Below are 18,508 nucleotides of genomic sequence, written 5' to 3' on the forward strand. Positions count from 1 at the left end.
TAATTAATTTAAGATCATATAAAGTTAATATTATAGTAAGTTAATACAAATACATAGAAAAATAGCTATAAAAGTTTTACATGTTATATTTGTTATGTACTATCATATGATAGGTATCTTACAATTTTATATATTGTAACTTTTTCAACACTGGTATCGACCGTCATAATAATAATAGTCTTTCTATAATCTATAAAAGTGTTCATGTTTGTCTTTTCTGATAAAAATTCTGTGTAAAAATCAATTTTATAGTGTTATGTAGTAAAATTTTGATATTGTAATTTATTTTACGTCCAGACTGATTTATATTTATTCTTGTTCAGAAAAAGATTTATACTGAATTGTTGTTTTCTATTTAGTAGTTATTACTAATTAACAGTTTTAATAGGTTTTGTGACACCAGTGTAAATATTTTTTAGCTTGTTATCAAATTATTTAAGTGAAACATTATAAGCATTCGAGGCGCCAAAAACTAAGCAGGATGGCGTCTTTGCCTTCCCCTAATGATGTAAGACTAATTATTTAAATTATTATATAAAAACAAAATATTTATTTACTTTATATTTGAAAAACATAAAATATTCCTTTTTGTTCCAAGCTCCACCCTAAAAATAAACGTATTTATTACAGTTGGAAGTTGATTTTTTTTTTATTAATTACGTTATTATAATTTAATTTGATAAAAATAATTTACTTTTATTTATATTCTTTAAATATTTATTGTAAGATGATATTTTTTAATTACTCAAAACAAGCACTATTCTCATTAAATGAAAAAAGATTTTTATTGGTATAATTTTAAAGTAAACATGCTATGTCAATAAGTTCATACTAATTTTCATTATTGTCTTGAAGTGATTTATTATATAAATAATGGTAACAATAATTATTGATATTACAATTAATTACCTATTTTTTTTTTAATTAAAGGAAGCAAAATGCTTCAAAACTCATAAGTATAAGGATAATTTTTTCTAACACTAAGTAATATAGCTTATGATTCTTTAATCAAATACCAAATAGTATTAGCGTGTGTGGTACTCTTACCTTTTGTTTTGTAAATGTATTAATATATACAGTGAAACCTCCTTTCAACAGTCCCTCTTATGGAGTAAATCCTTTTTTAAGCGGAAAAAAGTAAGATCTGCAGCGTTTTCATTGAAAGAAAGTTCCTTTGTACCTGTAAAAATATTAATAACTGTATTTTATTTTTGATATAATGAGTATGAGTAGACTGACTGAACTGTTTTTATTATGCTTCAATATTATATAAAAAAAGAGTTTCTCAACTTTTTTGCATGACTATTTTTTTATTAGAATCGAAATTTTTTTAGTAACCACACCATGTGTATTATCATATATAAATCATATTTTAGTAATAATAAGTTCAAGAACCCCCACCTGAAAAACATTGATGTCCAAATCTAATTAAATTTTTAAGTCCTTCAAAAAATAGTTATATTTTGATAAAATATTCTTTGTAAATAAATATTTTGTATATGGCTTTGTGCTTATTACAATTTAACTTGCTACCATCTCTAAATATTTTTATTTGTAATTATAGGTAGCTGGTAATCATTATCCTATATACGACGCTTTCTATAATATGGTAAGTAATGACTCATCAGCATTAACTTATTTTTTATTTATTCTATAGTCGAAGACAAAAATAAATGTTGTTGACCAACACTCACTCTGTAAAATCCCACTATAGGTTGGTAAAAAGACTGAAAGCAATGAAATTTTGGTATTTTCGTTAGAGTTTGTTACTTAAAATTTCTTCTAGGGGCAGAATCTTTATAGAAAAGATGTCTATAACTATAATTTAAATAATTAATATATTATGAATGTAAATGATTTATAACTAAGGAATCATTTATTGTATTATATTATTATCACTTTTTTCATTTTAAATATTTAGGTTGATCCTACAAACAAAGGTAATGTTGGTGCAATAGACGCAGCAAATTTTCTAAAGAAATCTGGTCTATCTCAAGTTATACTTAGTCAGGTATCATTAAATATATTTTTCTACAATTTTTTATTAAACTGATTTAGTTAAGAATACTTAAAATTTTGTCTGTGACTTATGTCTAAAAAAGCCAATTTCCAAAAAAAAATTAAAATCTCTTTTTTCAATAAATACTATAGACAAACAAAATATGTATTCTATATAATTTAAGTTTTTCCTTTTAGAAAATAATTTTCCAAGAAAATTTAAATCCCATTGTCAATATATTTAATTTTTCTTTAGTGTTAATTTGAAAAATAAAAAATAAATTTTCTATTTTTGTTGATTGGCTTTTTTAAATACCAGTTCTAGATTTGATTGTAATGCACTGTGCATTAAGAGAGGATGAGGGAGATAAATCTTCCAAAACTAAAATAATTACACCTCTAATAATGGTTAATATCAGTTTTCTTAATTGATAAAGATATCCTTTGTGAGTCATATGATGGTTATTTTGATATGATTAAAATCTTAATAATATTATTACAAAAAAAATTATTTTAATACATTTTTAAAAATTTGTTATATATTCAAAGATATGGGACTTATCTGATCCAACAGCCAATGGTTTTCTGACAAAGCCTGGATTCTTTGTAGCCCTTAAATTGATAGCATTAGCTCAAGCTGGACAAAACCTATCAATAAGCAATATTACTCAACAATTACAACCACCCAATATGGTATTAAAAAAAAAACTAAGAATTTGTTCATTATTCACAATTTGTAATTATTTAATTTAGGGAGAAGCATCAAAATTAGTTGCAAACAAAGTTTCAGGTTTAGTAACCCCTTCTTCTAATATAAATGACTGGTCAATGAAACCTGCTGAAAGATTGAATTATGATAAAATGTTTGAATCTTTAAGGCCTTTAAATGGAACAGTATCTGGAGATAAAGTAAGGATTTATTTTATTACAAATCTAATTTATTTTTAGTGACATTAGTCTTTGAATTTATTAATATTCATGTATAAATTTGATTTGAGCCTCCTATTAAAATAATTCCTGTAATCATCTTCTAATATTCCTTCTTGGGGTATTAGTAGTGTAGTATATAAAGTATTAGTATATGCACTACTTATTAACTATTTAAATTAGATTACTCTAGATTAATAATTTTCATAATGTAATACTTCATTCTTCATTGTATAAAACCGTAGTACTAAACAGATATGGATATTTTAAATGTTGAATTTCACTATTTATTATTTCTTAGGTCAAAGGATTACTGATTGATTCAAAGTTATCAGTTGATACATTAGGTAAAATTTGGGATTTAGCTGACATGGATAAAGATGGTAAATTGAATCAACATGAATTTGCAGTGGTATGTAAATTTGTTTTATTGTTATCAAACTGTAATTTATTAAATAATTACTAGTTAAATAATATTTTCTTACAGGCAATGCATTTAGTTTACAAGGCTTTAGAAAAATATGCAATACCCGCTGTTTTACCTGCAGAGCTTTTACCATCTACTAAAAGAAAAACATCTATTGTAACAGCCTCACCTATTCCAATATTACCAGTGCTTCCGTCATGCACTTCTAATAATCTAGTCAAACAACTTCCAGTAGTAATAACACTTAATGTTTCATAGTTCAAAGTTTCCTAATTTAATTATTGAAAAATAGTTTGTTAAGAGATTGCTACACTTTAGCCCTAGAACATTACTATGCTAAATGTTATATTTGTGGGAACTTAGAAAAAACATACTAGATACAAATTTCTAAGAAAACAAAATCAATCACAATGCAATTTTTAATTTTATTTGTGATTATATTAGTTTTAATAATTTTTAAAAATAATTTTTTTTACTAGTTCCTTGTCATCCTTTAATTAATTTTCAAAGTAAATTAAGTTTTTAATGATCTTTTTCTTACTTTTTTTTTTGTCACTATTAAAAAAGACTTTTCTGTTATGGTGTAAATCCATAAATAATATTCTCATTTTCCTTATCTTACCTTAATTAGATTAAGAATGATTATAAAAGTTTATTAAAATAAATTTTAAAGAATTTTATGAAAGTGAATGTAAAACAGTAATAATATAATTGTTTTACAAATTTAAACATTTTTGAACATATGGATAATTAACAAATTTATAATAATTGTAGATAATGTATTTATAGTAATGCTTATTACAAAATTTAATTGTGTAAAATGATAATTAACAGTTTTGTTCTTTTTTTGAAATGAATCAGGAATATAACAGTAAAGTCTTAAAAAGATCAATTTTTAACTACTAAGCTAATTTTTCAATGGGTACATGTCTCATCTTGCCTCTAATGTTTATCATGCACTTTTTAAAATACTAAAATTTTTTAACAAATAATTATTTTAAAATAATAACTATAATTAACAAGTGGTTGATTAAATATTGATGTCCTATCTAATTTTTTAATGTGCAATAAAGTTAGGTTGAATTTTGAATGAAAATATTTTAGGTTTTGAGTTAAAGTAATTGGGTGTGGCAAAGTTTATCCCAAGTTACATACATGTATTACCATTCTAAGTATTTTTATTATATTTTTAGCTATAGTAATTTATTTATTTATTATATTAGAGACCAATTAGTCCATCTACTGAAACACTAACATCAACATGGGTTGTTACTGCCGATGATAAATCTCGTTATGAATCTATGTTTATAGAATCTGACAAAGATTTAGATGGTTTCGTTTCTGGATCTGAAATCAAAGATAGATTTTTAAAAACTGGTATACCCTCATCAGTATTAGCTCATATATGGTAATAAATTATTAGTTATTTATTCATTGTTACTACTATTTATCATGGATTTATATTATAGGAGTTTATGTGACATTAAGCAACAAGGAAAATTAGATATAGATCAGTTCTGTTTAGCCATGTGGTTTGTTGAACGAAAATTAAAAGGAATTAATCCTCCTCATGAACTTTCTGCTGATATGATGCCACCAAGCTGTAGAAATAATAGTCAAAATAATACTACTATTGCAGTAAGATAATATAATTTTTTATCTTTATATTATCTAATCATACCTTTGTTATAAATGTTATTGAGTCCTTATAATTATAATTTCATTTATACATTTTAAAACTCAAAATAACAATCATACCAAATGCTAAATTATATATGTATATATTTATAGCTGCAAATATTTGGAATTATTTATTCATGAAAAAAATTGACTAATAATATGCTGCATCTTTATCAAAAAATACTTTAAATCCAACCCATAGAAATAATCCAATAATTGGAATAGCTCCATACAATAAGTACATATCTTCTTGAATACTTAATTTAAATTCTTTTATGATTTTCACTCTGACAATCCCAGCTAAGTAATTAAGTTGCCAACATCTAAATGTTATTAACACAAATTATATGTATTTTTATGTATTATATATAATTTACGTGAAAATAGTCTCATCTTTCTTAGTTATATTTTGAATAATTAATCTGTGTAATATGTCTGTATATATATGATCTTCAGCACTTTTAGAAATCAATGGTAAAATTGTTTTATTGTTTAATTTCCATACATAAGGTGCATCTGTATTCAAATTTCTTAAAATGAAAAATCATAACTTTTTAAATAAAAAATTTCTAAAACTTTTATATATTTACAGTGTTAATAATAAAAAAAACTGTGATACTTAATGAACTCTATATATTTGGTCATTAAAATTTTTATAACCAGCAATTTATAAAAAGTGAACAAGTAATGTAATCTTTTTATACAGATATTTAAAAGTTTTTTTTATTGTAAAATAATACAATAACTAATAACTTTTAAATTAATATGATTTTTTCTATCATTGACTTGTTACTTATATTGGTTAACCTTAACCTTAACCTTAAAACCTTAGTATAATGAGATTACGGAACAGTTGGGACGTGGCATAGTTGAGAAAAGTATGAGAGTTATCTAACACAAAATCACTCATAAAAAAAATTTGGATAGTATTTTACAGCGAAACTGTACATAATGCTTAATTTTTATAATGATTTATTGAATTATTTTAAAATCAACATGAATTCCTATTTCCTTAATTATATTAAGTATAATTATATAGTATTTAACTATGTTTAAAGGACGTAGTATATTTGGAATATTTTCAAAAGTTAACTTTTTATGAAAAAGTTGCTATTTTGAATCTTTTATGTAGACAGGTAAAGGATCAAGTTTTCAAAAAAAGTATATCAAATAAAAGAAAAATACCAAGGTTCTTATATATAAAAAAAAAAATAATTTTGATTTGTTAATTTTTCAATAAATTATGACCGTTTTAAGAAAAAAATTTTCAATTTTTAAGGGCAATGTTTACAACTAGATACAATTTGTGATTTTTTAACATATTGCTGAAAGAAATTGGTCCGTTTAGAGCTGAGAGATATAAAAAATAAATTAACACATATTAAATTTAGTATCCTCTCAGTGAAGCTGAGAAGCTTAACATTTACAGTTTGACATTTCATTTTATAAAAATCTTTTGACATATATATTCAAATATTACTAAGAAAATTATTATAATTTATACTTTTAAAAATTTAAAAAAAAAAATCTGTATTTTTCATTAACTTGCTTCTGTGATCAGGTGAATATTCATTTTTTTAGTTAAATATGTAGTAAACAAAAAATTAAAAAACTCATTTTGCTTTAATAGTAGCTGAGATAATTTAGACTTACTTTCAAAAAACTTTATAATATATTATATTTTAATTAACAAACTTACCCTGGACATGTAATGTTAAAATTTTGATTTAAATGAGTGATTATTAAAATTTTCTCAGTTTTTGGTGGTAATTCAGGTATTATTTGTTGTGAAGAATAAATACCTGCAGAATTATTCACTTTATCAATAATATTTCCTTGGGGATCCAATATTTCAAATACTTCATCATTATGACATTGAATCTACAGTAATAAATTTTACAATAATTAAGTAATTATTTAATGTTTACTGAAATATATTACAGCTATTATATTTTTAATTTAATTTTTAGAAAATAATTTTTTCATTAATAGTTATTATTCTTTTTTTTACCCTACAATATTCTGTTACAACTTTTATTGGATTATTTTTAATTCCATTAAAAATATTTGGATTCAAAAGATTGCTATGACATGGCAACCCAGTATCAAATGCATTCAATAAATTCTCCAAATGTTCATCATTTGTTTTATTAAACATATTTTCATTTGTATTAATTTCTAAAATTAAAATATTATATTATTTGAAAAAGATTTATTCATTTTTGGTTTAGTTTTAAAATATTCTTAGTATGGTTATTAACAAATTCTATTAAAATAATGAATATTTATTTTTAACTACATTAAAATTTGATTTAATTTACGTAAACTGATGTAATTATTATTTTTAATTCCTCGAAAACAGATAATATAAAAAACAAGTTATATTTTTAACTTTTTTTAGATATCATATTATTACGAATCATTTACTTGGTGTAATTGAATCAATTAAACAAAACCCAAACTTAGTTCTAATCCCTATTTCATCACATGTGCTACATGTTGTCCATTCTGTCCATTCTGTCCACATTTTTAATCTCAAATCAATTAATATTTTTGTATCACTTATCTTTGTATTGATCTTAGTGATATTTGTCTTAATATTTAATCAAAATATTATTACAAATACTTATTTATTTAAACCTTGAAGCACATACCTCAAGAAATGGTTCAATATCCTCGTTGAATAATTCAATAATAAATGGTCTAGATTCAGAACTGGAAATTATGCATTGATAAAAACCACTTTTAGATTCATCAATATTAATTATAGTTAATGATAAGTCAATTGGTGAAATTCTATAGTAATCATTTTCTTTTAGTAATCTTAAACTTCTATTTTTTTCAAGTATTGAATAAAACCATACATTTTTGTTAGTAAGTCCTTTAGGAGAAATACAAAGTTCACATTCTAATCTAATACCACAATAAATTCACAATATATATATATTCAAAATTTTGATAAGAATAACTATACTTCAGTGAAAAACTTTTAAATGTTTTAATAACCTTGGCTGCAAATACATGTTTACTATTTGTATGGAAACTTTGGTCATTCAGACATTTATAATACAAATCCCAAAGTATTCTGTTCTGTTCTAATTTAGCCTGATCAAATCCAGGATAATCCAAATAAGATCCTGGTTTTGGCCCTACTTGAGTTATACCGCGTGGTTGTTTCCAATTTTTTTCTAATATATTTTTAGTTTCTTTTTTAATGTCATTCCATCTAGATTTTGTTATGGAAAATGTTTTGTTTATTAAACATCCAAGAATAATTAGTTTAACAATTAATTTTAAAACAAAAATGTCAGATAAATACATTTGTTTTAAATATTTCAAATAGTTTATTGAAATAAGTATTAAGTTGTCAACAAACAATCTATGATCACTAACATATAAATTATTTTTGTTTGATATCTAAAATTAAATATTAATATGTTAGTATTTATAAATTAGTAAATTAAAAAAATTTAATACAAAATTTGAAACCATTATTGTGAAAAAAATGATTTTACTAAGCTAAAATCATCTATATTAAATAAATTACTAATTTTTTTCTAAATATTTTTATGACATCTAAAATTAATACTTTATAAAAAAAAAAAAATTATTTTCATTATTTTTGTAATTGATAGTGACTATTTGTATTTAATATATAAATTAAATACCTATATAATAATTTATGTATTTATTGAATGATTATAATTTAAGAAACAAAATTTAATAGCAGCTTTAGTCAGTATTAAATAAACATTATTTGTTGGTCAACATTTATAACTGTATAATAACTTAATTTTTTTATATTTAAAAATTAAGGGTAATGAAATGTCTCAAATATATTCGAACCCCGAATTAAATATGATTCAAAAAGATATTGATGAATTAGTTAAAGAAAGATTAACTTTAGAAACTGAAATTACTCAAAAGGATGCTGACTTAAAAATTCGTCTTGGTGAAGTCAAAAGTTTACAGGTAATATAATTTGTGTTATGTTAATAAATTAAATTGAGTTTTTTTTGGAAATGAAATTTTTATTTCACCTAATAATACAAGTAGAATTATACTTGTAGAAAATTTTTATTTTTTTTTTTATTATATGAAATTATTTCCCTGCAAAAATATATATATTAGTATTACACTTTTATAACATAATATACTATTTATTTTTTATTATCTTAAACAAGTTTAAAATAGTTAGATATCAGATATGATTGCATGCCTTGTACTATTCTGAGTCACTAAAAATTAATTATCTTTTAATTTAAAATTTATATATATTTATACTGAACTATTTTTAAAGTAATGGAGTGGTTTTTAAAGAATTGAAGAGCTTTATTCAAAATAAAGTAAACTAAATTTTTTTCAAAATCTGATTCATTGTACTCATATTTTTAATCTTAATTAGTAAGATTAAAATAATGAACATATCTATCCAATAAAAAATAGTTACATTAATTAATTTGAAAATTATTGCTTTTTTATCTCATAGGAAAGATAATGTAAAAATATCTATTTTTCAGCCTCCTAAAAAGTATTTGAATAATAAAGTTGAGTTATTTTGTTTTTTACACGGAGCCCTTTGATTACTTTGAATACTTTTCTTAGTTAAATGTAACATTATTAATTGAGTTGATATATTTTTTAATTATAGAGTGAACTTGATACCTTATCTGCCACCTTGAAACAACTTGAAAATCAAAAAGGTGAAGCTCAAAAACGGCTAAATGATCTTAGAAATCAGGTAATTATATATTTATATTATCTAGTTATATAATTTTAATTTAAATCATTTTTTTAAATTTGGATGTATGTATTTTTGCATGAACTTGATTTGTTGTCTGAAATTTATTAACTTTTGTAATTTATGAAATAGTTTATTAATTTATTAATATTTCTATAATTTTGTAGTAATATGATATTGTAGTTGTTTATAATTTATTAATATTACACTTTTTGCTTTAAAGTTTTATTTAATTTTTTTAACCCGCATGTGCATATTTTCACCATTTTAGACTGAGTTGGTAGAAAGTCAGATTAAAGACATCAATCGAAAAGTAAAAGATGAACAAGTACAGGTATTTTAACCATTCCTTTGTAGTTTTTTCTTTGAAATATCTAGTTAATTATATATTTTTTTATTACATTTATTCTATATATAGAGTGAGTCAGCAAGTTCTGACAAGTAAAATAAATTGATCTATACATATATTTTTCTTTTATATATACAGGTGATTTTTTTTATCATAATCCACTAAATAACTTACAGAATAAAAATAATTTAAACAATTGTTTTTTTTTTTGGTTATCTTTAGTTACACATTATTCTTAAATTATTAACCATGTGATTATTTTTAAGTTCATCCCTTGTGCCTTGTAAGGGTGTCAACTTTGTTTTTTAAATGGGAACACATATTTTGAATTAAATAAAATGTTTGAGTTTTTAATTTAATAGTAAATAGCATTTGAATTTTTAGTATAACTATATTCGTTCATTAGAAATAAACATTTAAAGTTTCAAATTTTTGAGTTAATATACATCTATAATACAAAAGGGATTACAAATACAGGTAGTTAATTGGTTTTTTATGATGTTGATATTCGTATGTACACTGCATTTATTATCAATGGTAGTAAGACACATTGTTATGAGTTAATAAATACACTAACTGGAAATACAGAATGTATATTTATTGATAGCCATATTTGACAATAAATACTATGTGACTGTGACCCTGTATTTACTTTTCCAAACTATGGTTTTGACATTACTAATTCGTCAGGCAATTTTTCATAATATTGGAAAACTATGCAAGGTTCCAAAAATGATTGGACCACTTAATAATAATTTTCTAACAAAGATGAACAAATATTGTTTAGCAACTGACATTTAGTCATAGAGGGCTATAATAATTTATCGTAAAATATGTTTTATAATGTAAAGTAGCATGCCCTCTTTTTTTAACAATACTATAACCATTGATAATATATATTTGGTTAATAAAGTGTTTCTGTATAAGGACATTTATCTTAATTATTATCTTCTGATAAAAATTAAAAATTATTTAGTACACCAATAGAAATTTTTTTGTTTTATTTTATTTATTTTTAAAGTATTATTTCCTCCTTTTGTATAATATCTATAATGAATTGTTTGCAATAGCAATAAGTTGAATTTTTAATTAAAATTAGGGTTTAACACAAAATTTTATATAAATTTTTTTTAATAAGAAAAAAAACATATTTAATTACTCCTTTATTTATTACAATTCAATAAATTGAATTAATTTATGAAATACTTTATTTTATTTTAAACTTGGACCCTTATTTTAATATAAATTTTCAGAATGAAATTTTTTTATAAAATGTTTATACTTTATAAAATATTTACTTTTGTATGCATTCTAAGTCAACAATTTAACATAATATCAACTAAAAAAAATTAATATTAATGATAAAAACTGATGCATTTTGAAGAAAAAACAATTGGACTCTTGTTTCAATAAGTACTTTAATGTTATAAAAAGTTAAAAAAATTAGAAAAATTTAATCGTTTTAATTGCATGAGTTGTTAACTAATTGCTATTAAATCTTTTAGGTTTAGTTAGAATTTATATTAACTTCCATATTTTTTCATTAATGTGATTATTATATTTTATATTAATATCCAATAAAAAGTAGTTCTCTGTTTTAATCCTTTTATGTTTAATGATTTTTTTATAGGTAGACAGTCTTCGTAAACAATCTGAAGACCAAGAAAATTTATTAAAAAGTCAGGAATCAGAACTTGCTTCTAAAAAACAAGAACTCGATGAATTAAAATCACAAGAACATAAACTTGAAAACGAACAAACTGAAATGAGCTTAAAATTAGAAAAAATGAATAAATTATTACAAAACTCACAATTACAAATTAGTCAAGTAATTTGTATTTGATACTTAATTTTTAATTTGATAATTATACATATTAATTAGTAATAAATATTAATTAATAGATAAAAAATAAAGTAAACCAAATAGAAGAAAATAAATATCAAATGGAAAATATTATTGAATCTACTGAAAAAGCATTAGCTGAAGGAAATCTATATGCCATACCAGACTCTTTATTATCATTGAACTTAGAATTTCGTGATATAGAATGTAGTAAATTGCTTGGAAAAATTGTATGTTCATGTATATTTATTATTAATTAACTTTACATTACTAAATTATATTATGTTCAAGGATGATGATAAAAATATGTTCGAAAATGTGAATGGTTTTACTTCTGCAGATCAATCTAATAACTCTTTTAAAACTGGTAAAATATACATTTGTTATTAATTTTCTAAGGTTTTAAAAATCATGTGATAGAAAATAAAACTATGCACTGAAATATTTTTTAGTTTAATTTTAAAGACAAATAATTAATAATTTTGTCAATTTTTCAGATTTGTTTGCAAATAATGATGCTTTCTCTGCAAACAATAAATCGGTAATTAAGATAAAACAGTTATTTTTTTTTTTTTTTTATTTTTTTTTAATATTATACATAAATATTTTTAGGATGATTTTTCGCATGATCCATTTACTTCATTTGATGACTCCCGAGCTAGAAGTAAGTTTTTATAAATGAACATGAATATTTTAAAAAATGTATTCAGTACACTGAATTTATTTTTTGTTTACAAATTAATGAAAAATTATTATATAATAAATAATCTATTTTAATGATAATTTATGATATTTCAACTATTATTTATTCAACTTATATATTTTTTTAATTTTAAATTTTAGGTCAAAGTACTGATCCATTTGGAGGCGATTCAAATACATCAAAATTGTCTAATGTAAGTTGTTTTTATTTTAAAAACAAATTTTTTTTTAACACAATCATATTGAAATATTTTATAATAGTGATTTTAATCACTGTTACAGTTTTTACCAAAATTTAAACTAAACGTTACAAATTAAATTAATTTATTATTTCTCATTTGAAAAATAGATTTAAACTTAAGATTAGATAAATAAAAAACCCATTGATTATTACTAACACGATACCAATTTTTGCTGCTAATAATTAAAAATATATATAATTCATGAGGATGATATAATTTAATGATAACATAAATTTTTTTTTGTAAATGTGGTGGTCTATAGAAAATATGTTGGTACTCAATTAAATATTAATAAGGGATCCTCAACTTTGTTTATATCGAAACACAAATCTAATCTGTTTATTTATATAACCAATATATTAATGTATTTAATGATTAACCTATTTTATAGAGACAAGAAGATAAAGATGCTTTTGGTTGTGATCCATTTGCTATTTTACATGCTCCTACTCGACCCAGTTCTGCTCCCCCTCAACAAAGACCTGAGAGTCCAACCCCAGCATTACCTCCAAAAAAAGGTAAACAACCACCACCAAGGCCAGCACCACCAAGGCCAGCTCCATACACCCCTTCATCACAAACAAATTCGTCAACTATTTCTGAGTTTGCTGATTTTTCAAACTTCAACAGCAAGGTAATTTATAAAATATGACTTTTAATTTTTCAATATATCTTACTAAAATAAACAGGTGTAAAATAATTTAGATTGGGTGAAATTCTTAGTTAGGATTTCATTTGTCATTCAAGTAAACAATAAAAAATAAATAAAGAAATATTAACTGAATTAGTGAAATTATTTTTAAAATACAATTTTTACCTTTAATCCTAAAAATTATTATTTTAAGAAATTTTTTTTATTTGACCAATAATTAATCTATTGTTATTTATTTCTATGTCTTAATTATATTCTTAATTTGTGTGAAATTATATGAAGAGTGAATGTGTCAAACGTTCTATGTGCCAAAAAAGTGAAAAATTGTTTTATTTCTGATTTATGTTCTATGTGCCAAAGGCCACAATCTTGTATGTGTTTCAAATGTCAATTAAATTTTTTACTTGTACAAAATTGCATTCATAGATGGTGTTCGATATGTGAGACATGCCCATGTTACCATTGTTTTTTGTGTTTTCTGAACAAATATGTTTTTGGCACATAGAACGTTTGACACATTCACTCTTCATATAATGTCCATTTTAAGTGTTATTTATTGTTCCTCCATTATAGCAACATAAATTTAAGATTATAATAATTATTATTATAAAAAAAGAATTTTTAAGATGCATACAAATTAAAAATTCCTTGTTCTTATTTATGAAAATGGGCATTGTTTCATTAACTTCAACCACATTAAATTTTATTAAATAAACTAATAACTTATTTTTCCTTTTCCTTTTCCTTTTTTTTTTTTTTTTAGAAATAATTATTCTTTATTTTATCATTTATTTATTTTTATTTTGTTCATTTTATTTTATTTTATTTCAAAACAAATTTATTTTAATTTTAATTTTTTATTTTTATATTTTATTTTTTTCCCATCCCTTAGTTTTTACAGAGCACAAAAACAGAAGCAAAAATTCAATTACAATCAAATAGTTTTGAATTTACTGAAGACCCATTTAAGGACTATAGATATGAGGATCCTTTTAAGATTGATCCATTTTCGGATACTGGATTTGAAACTGATCCATTTGGAGATGGAGCATTTTCTTCAGATGACTGTCAAAAAATTAGAATAAGTGATGAACAATTTGCATGGGAAGCACAAAAAAAGTTTAGAATAGAAGAAGAAAAAGCAAGGTTAGAACAAGAGAAAGCAGACTTTGAACTGGCATTAAGATTAAGTAAAGCCACAACAACTAACAATAGATCAAAAATATTATTATAGCTGAATTATATATATATATATGAACATCTACCAAAAATATATTCTGTATTATTATATGTTTATTATACAATACTCCTATGGATTTTTTATAACCATTTTATCTTTATTATTATTTTTATATAAACAGTATATCAGTTGATTATTTTTTTATAATTATTTTTTTGTTCTATTTAGCTGTAAATGGTTTTTCTTATGTATCACTATAGAAGTATTGAAAATGTTTAATCTTCATTAGTCATAATTATTAATATATGTTGATTTATTTTTGTGCCTACAATAACAACAGGACACAAGCAATAAGTATATAATAACTATGGTAAATAGTAATTTTAACTTTGTACAGAATCAAGCTTTAAGTTTTCATTTAATGGCCAAAGTGAACTTTTAACCTATGGTATACTAAAAAAAAATGTTAGTGGTTAAATGTTATCCTACTTTAAAATTAGTTTTAAAAAAGCACAATGTTATTATAGTAGTATTCAAAAAAGCTTTTACATAACATAGTTCTGAGTTTATGGCCTATCAATTTTATAGGTCAAGCACATTTTTATTTATTTTTATTAATATTACTAAATTTTGTTAATTGTTAACTACTGTTAAAAATTATTTGTTCACTAATGATATTTAAATTAAATTATGATAAATAAAATGAATAAATTGTACAAATTTTCAATTAAATTGTAAATTTTAAGTATGAATTGAATATCACATTGTTTATTATACTTATTTTCCTCTTTAAGTTGAAATATTGTGTCATAATTTTTTTGCCATCTGTTAATCATAACTAAAATATCTATTCTAAATGTTTCCTTATTGGTATTAAATTACTCAGTTATTAATTTATAATATTAATATTCTTAATGTATAATGATAAAATATTTAAAATGTTTCCTTAATATATCTGAATTATATTTTAAATCTAAGTTTTTATTGTTATCAAAAAATGCACTAACCTTTAAATCTACTACTACAAATTCTTCATCTATTCCTACAGTAAGTTAGGTTAAGAATTTAATTTAAAATATCTTTATAAAATAATGAAATGGACTAGTTAATGTAATGGATATATATTATTGAATAATCGTCAGAGCTGTATTTAAGATATTATTGTTAGATGGCTAAACTATTTTTTTAGGGTCGCTCTTTATATAATATCCATGTGCAATTAGTCTTCAACATTTTTTAATTAACTTATAGTGTAAAATGTTTTTATTTCTTATCAATGTCCGTATTCAAATCAAAGTTATCAATTACTTCAACCTTTCAGTAAATTAAGTAAAACTCAAATTAGAAAAATCTTCTATGATAAGACCTTTTGTTGTTATTATTTAAGCTAATAGTGAATTATTTTCAAAGGAAAACTACCTAGATTAAAATTAAATATTTTAATCAACTGAATGTAAACAATATTTGTAGGTTTTTTTCCATGACATTGAGATTTGCCCCGAAGGAATTTTAGGGGAGCTATTGTAAATTCAAGCCACTCCATAAATACGGCCCTGATTATAGTATTAAATTCAAGTTTTATTTTTGACTGTACTTAAATAATATTTTGTCTTGTCATGGTTTTATAAACCGCTATTAATAATTTTTTTTTTATGTATAAATATAATGTAAAAACACTTATATTTGTAACTAAATTTCAAAACAATATTATCATGTTGAACATGAGAAAATGATCTATTTAGAGTGTTAACAAGATGACACTTAACTTATATGTTCTAATGACATTGTATTACTATAAATATGTGTAACAGTTATAAACCTTCTCAAACAGAAATTTTTGTTAAGTATTAGCAATGGACGAAGTATTGCACCAGTACTGGCAACTGACCATTTATTATCACGTAATACAGTAGTATACTCTTTAGTATGGGATAGCAAACCAGTATACTGGCTTGCGTCTCTTCTAAGTACTGAGCCAGTATTGACTGACAATTACTGGCAGAATACTGATCATACAAAACCTCCAGTACAGATCTGTTAGTATTGGTCCAGTACTGGTAGCAACCACCAAACCCAACCCAACCAGAACTGCCAGCACTGTTGTAGCACTGCGCCTCTTGTTAATTTCTGATAGGACCTTTGTTCGTTGTTTAATTGAGTCCGACTTTCAAAATAATTATTTTAGCTAATATATTGTGAAAAATTTAGTATGTACTTACTTCTATGCCATGTTATTTTTCATCTAATATAATAGTATGTATGATACTAAAATAATAAAGTACCATCATCATACACAGTTTACTCAATATTGAGAAATAAATAAAATTTTAATTATAAAACATTTATTATTTGTTTTTAGTTCTTAAATATTTTGGTAATTATTCTTTGTTTCATTATTTAACATTTAACTGAAATTTAAGCTTTGAAGTTAATTCTGAATTTCACAATAATACTAATCTTAGTGAATTTAAAAGACTGAGAGATTTCTTTTTAAAGTTGTTATTGAAACATCAAAATTTATTCTAAAAAAAGAAATAAAATATAGCTATTTTAAAATTTCAAAACAATAAATATTATTATTTTTTTTTATCAGTAAACATAAATACATTTTTAACGTAATTGAAAACTGTACAAATTATAAAAAAGTAATGGAAAATATACATTGGATCAGAAGTTATTAAAACTTGATGGTACACCTTTATAGTTTTGGAAATTCAATTTTTAAATTAAATAATTATAAAACTTTATCTTAATATGCATTTGCGTAAATAGGCAGACACGAATCTAGAAAAAACATTTTAGGGGGTGACACTGCACCTACAGAATAGGAAACCGAAAAAATTGTGTTTTTACCAGTACAATAAGTTAAGCTTCGATGCAAAACTGAGAAGGTATTAATTTTACTATAATGTGTTTTTTTATGTCTGTTACCACATTTTCTCATTTTCTTTTTAAATTGGAACATTTTCCAATATAAATGGGGGTTAAAACTTTAAACACTTATAGAAAGCAGAAATTTTTTAATTTAACTTTTAAAAAAGTTTCAGAAATATTGATATTTATATATATTGTGTTCAGTAGTAAGGAAACAGGTCAGTTGCTATAAACAGTAGAATTTCCTTATTTACTGAACACTGTTTACCTTAAATTAAAGCTTATGTCATATAATTTAATTGGAAAAAAATTGACCTCTGGACTTGTCTTTGTGGTGAAAACGGACATTAATATTAAAGAAAAAAGTACGATTTTTGTGTAAAAATTGAAAAATTAAAAAAAAAATGAATAAATTGTCGTACTTAAACTTATTTGAAAGTGTTTATTGGAAATTTGTGTCAACTGTATTGGGGTATTAAGAAAAAGTACCAATCCCCTTAATTTATTATTCCAACATTTTTATTTTGACTTTAAATTTATATAACTTTCAAAAATATATTTAAAAAGAAATTTTCACGAAAAAAAATATGGGTAAATATTTATTATGCTACATATTTTCTTCCATCAATCTTACAAAAATTCAATATAAAATTCTTTTTGTACGTATTTTTTTTAATTTCAATTATACACCGTTATTACTTTTAAAAAAATATACAACTAAGTAAATTTTTTATTTTAAAATACCATACAAGAAGTGTATTCTGAATTTCACAAAAGTTATATAAATTTAAATGACAGAAAATAATGTTAGATTTATTTAAAATTTTTTGCTTCTTGTAAATCGATAAAAACGACTGAAATTTTGAACTGGCTTAGATTGCACTTTTTTTCTA

The 18,508-nt window shown here is 22.7% G+C and overlaps 2 protein-coding genes across 3 annotated transcripts; one reads left to right on the plus strand and one right to left on the minus strand.

Annotated features, from left to right (window-relative positions):
• Positions 1–220: 220 nt before the first annotated feature.
• LOC126896291 (epidermal growth factor receptor substrate 15-like 1) lies at positions 221–17,033 on the plus strand. The gene is made up of 20 exons (XM_050668941.1): positions 221–508; positions 1,565–1,609; positions 1,922–2,011; positions 2,548–2,691; positions 2,752–2,907; positions 3,227–3,337; positions 3,413–3,586; positions 4,576–4,760; positions 4,822–4,990; positions 8,849–9,004; positions 9,684–9,773; positions 10,045–10,107; positions 11,753–11,950; positions 12,025–12,195; positions 12,257–12,332; positions 12,463–12,506; positions 12,578–12,629; positions 12,809–12,861; positions 13,301–13,543; positions 14,454–17,033. The coding sequence occupies exons 1-20, from the start codon at positions 482–484 to the stop codon at positions 14,793–14,795; spliced, it is 2,589 nt and encodes an 862-aa protein (XP_050524898.1). The 5' UTR covers positions 221–481; the 3' UTR covers positions 14,796–17,033.
• Positions 4,986–8,419, minus strand: LOC126896293 (uncharacterized). Of its 2 annotated transcripts, XM_050668945.1 has the most exons (7): positions 8,007–8,418; positions 7,687–7,945; positions 7,460–7,625; positions 7,044–7,210; positions 6,732–6,913; positions 5,410–5,562; positions 4,986–5,355 (listed from the first exon to the last, which is right to left on the minus strand). In XM_050668945.1, the coding sequence occupies exons 1-7, from the start codon at positions 8,351–8,353 to the stop codon at positions 5,184–5,186; spliced, it is 1,446 nt and encodes a 481-aa protein (XP_050524902.1). In that variant the 5' UTR covers positions 8,354–8,418; the 3' UTR covers positions 4,986–5,183. The 2 variants fall into 2 exon arrangements, with proteins under 2 accessions (XP_050524902.1, XP_050524903.1); XM_050668946.1 differs by lacking the exons at positions 7,044–7,210; positions 7,460–7,625 and having other exon boundaries at positions 8,007–8,419.
• Positions 17,034–18,508: the final 1,475 nt, after the last annotated feature.

Source organism: Daktulosphaira vitifoliae, unplaced genomic scaffold (genome assembly GCF_025091365.1).
Source record: "Daktulosphaira vitifoliae isolate Bord-2020 unplaced genomic scaffold, ASM2509136v1 Scaffold_1, whole genome shotgun sequence".
NCBI classification, from domain to species: Eukaryota; Metazoa; Arthropoda; class Insecta; order Hemiptera; family Phylloxeridae; genus Daktulosphaira; species Daktulosphaira vitifoliae.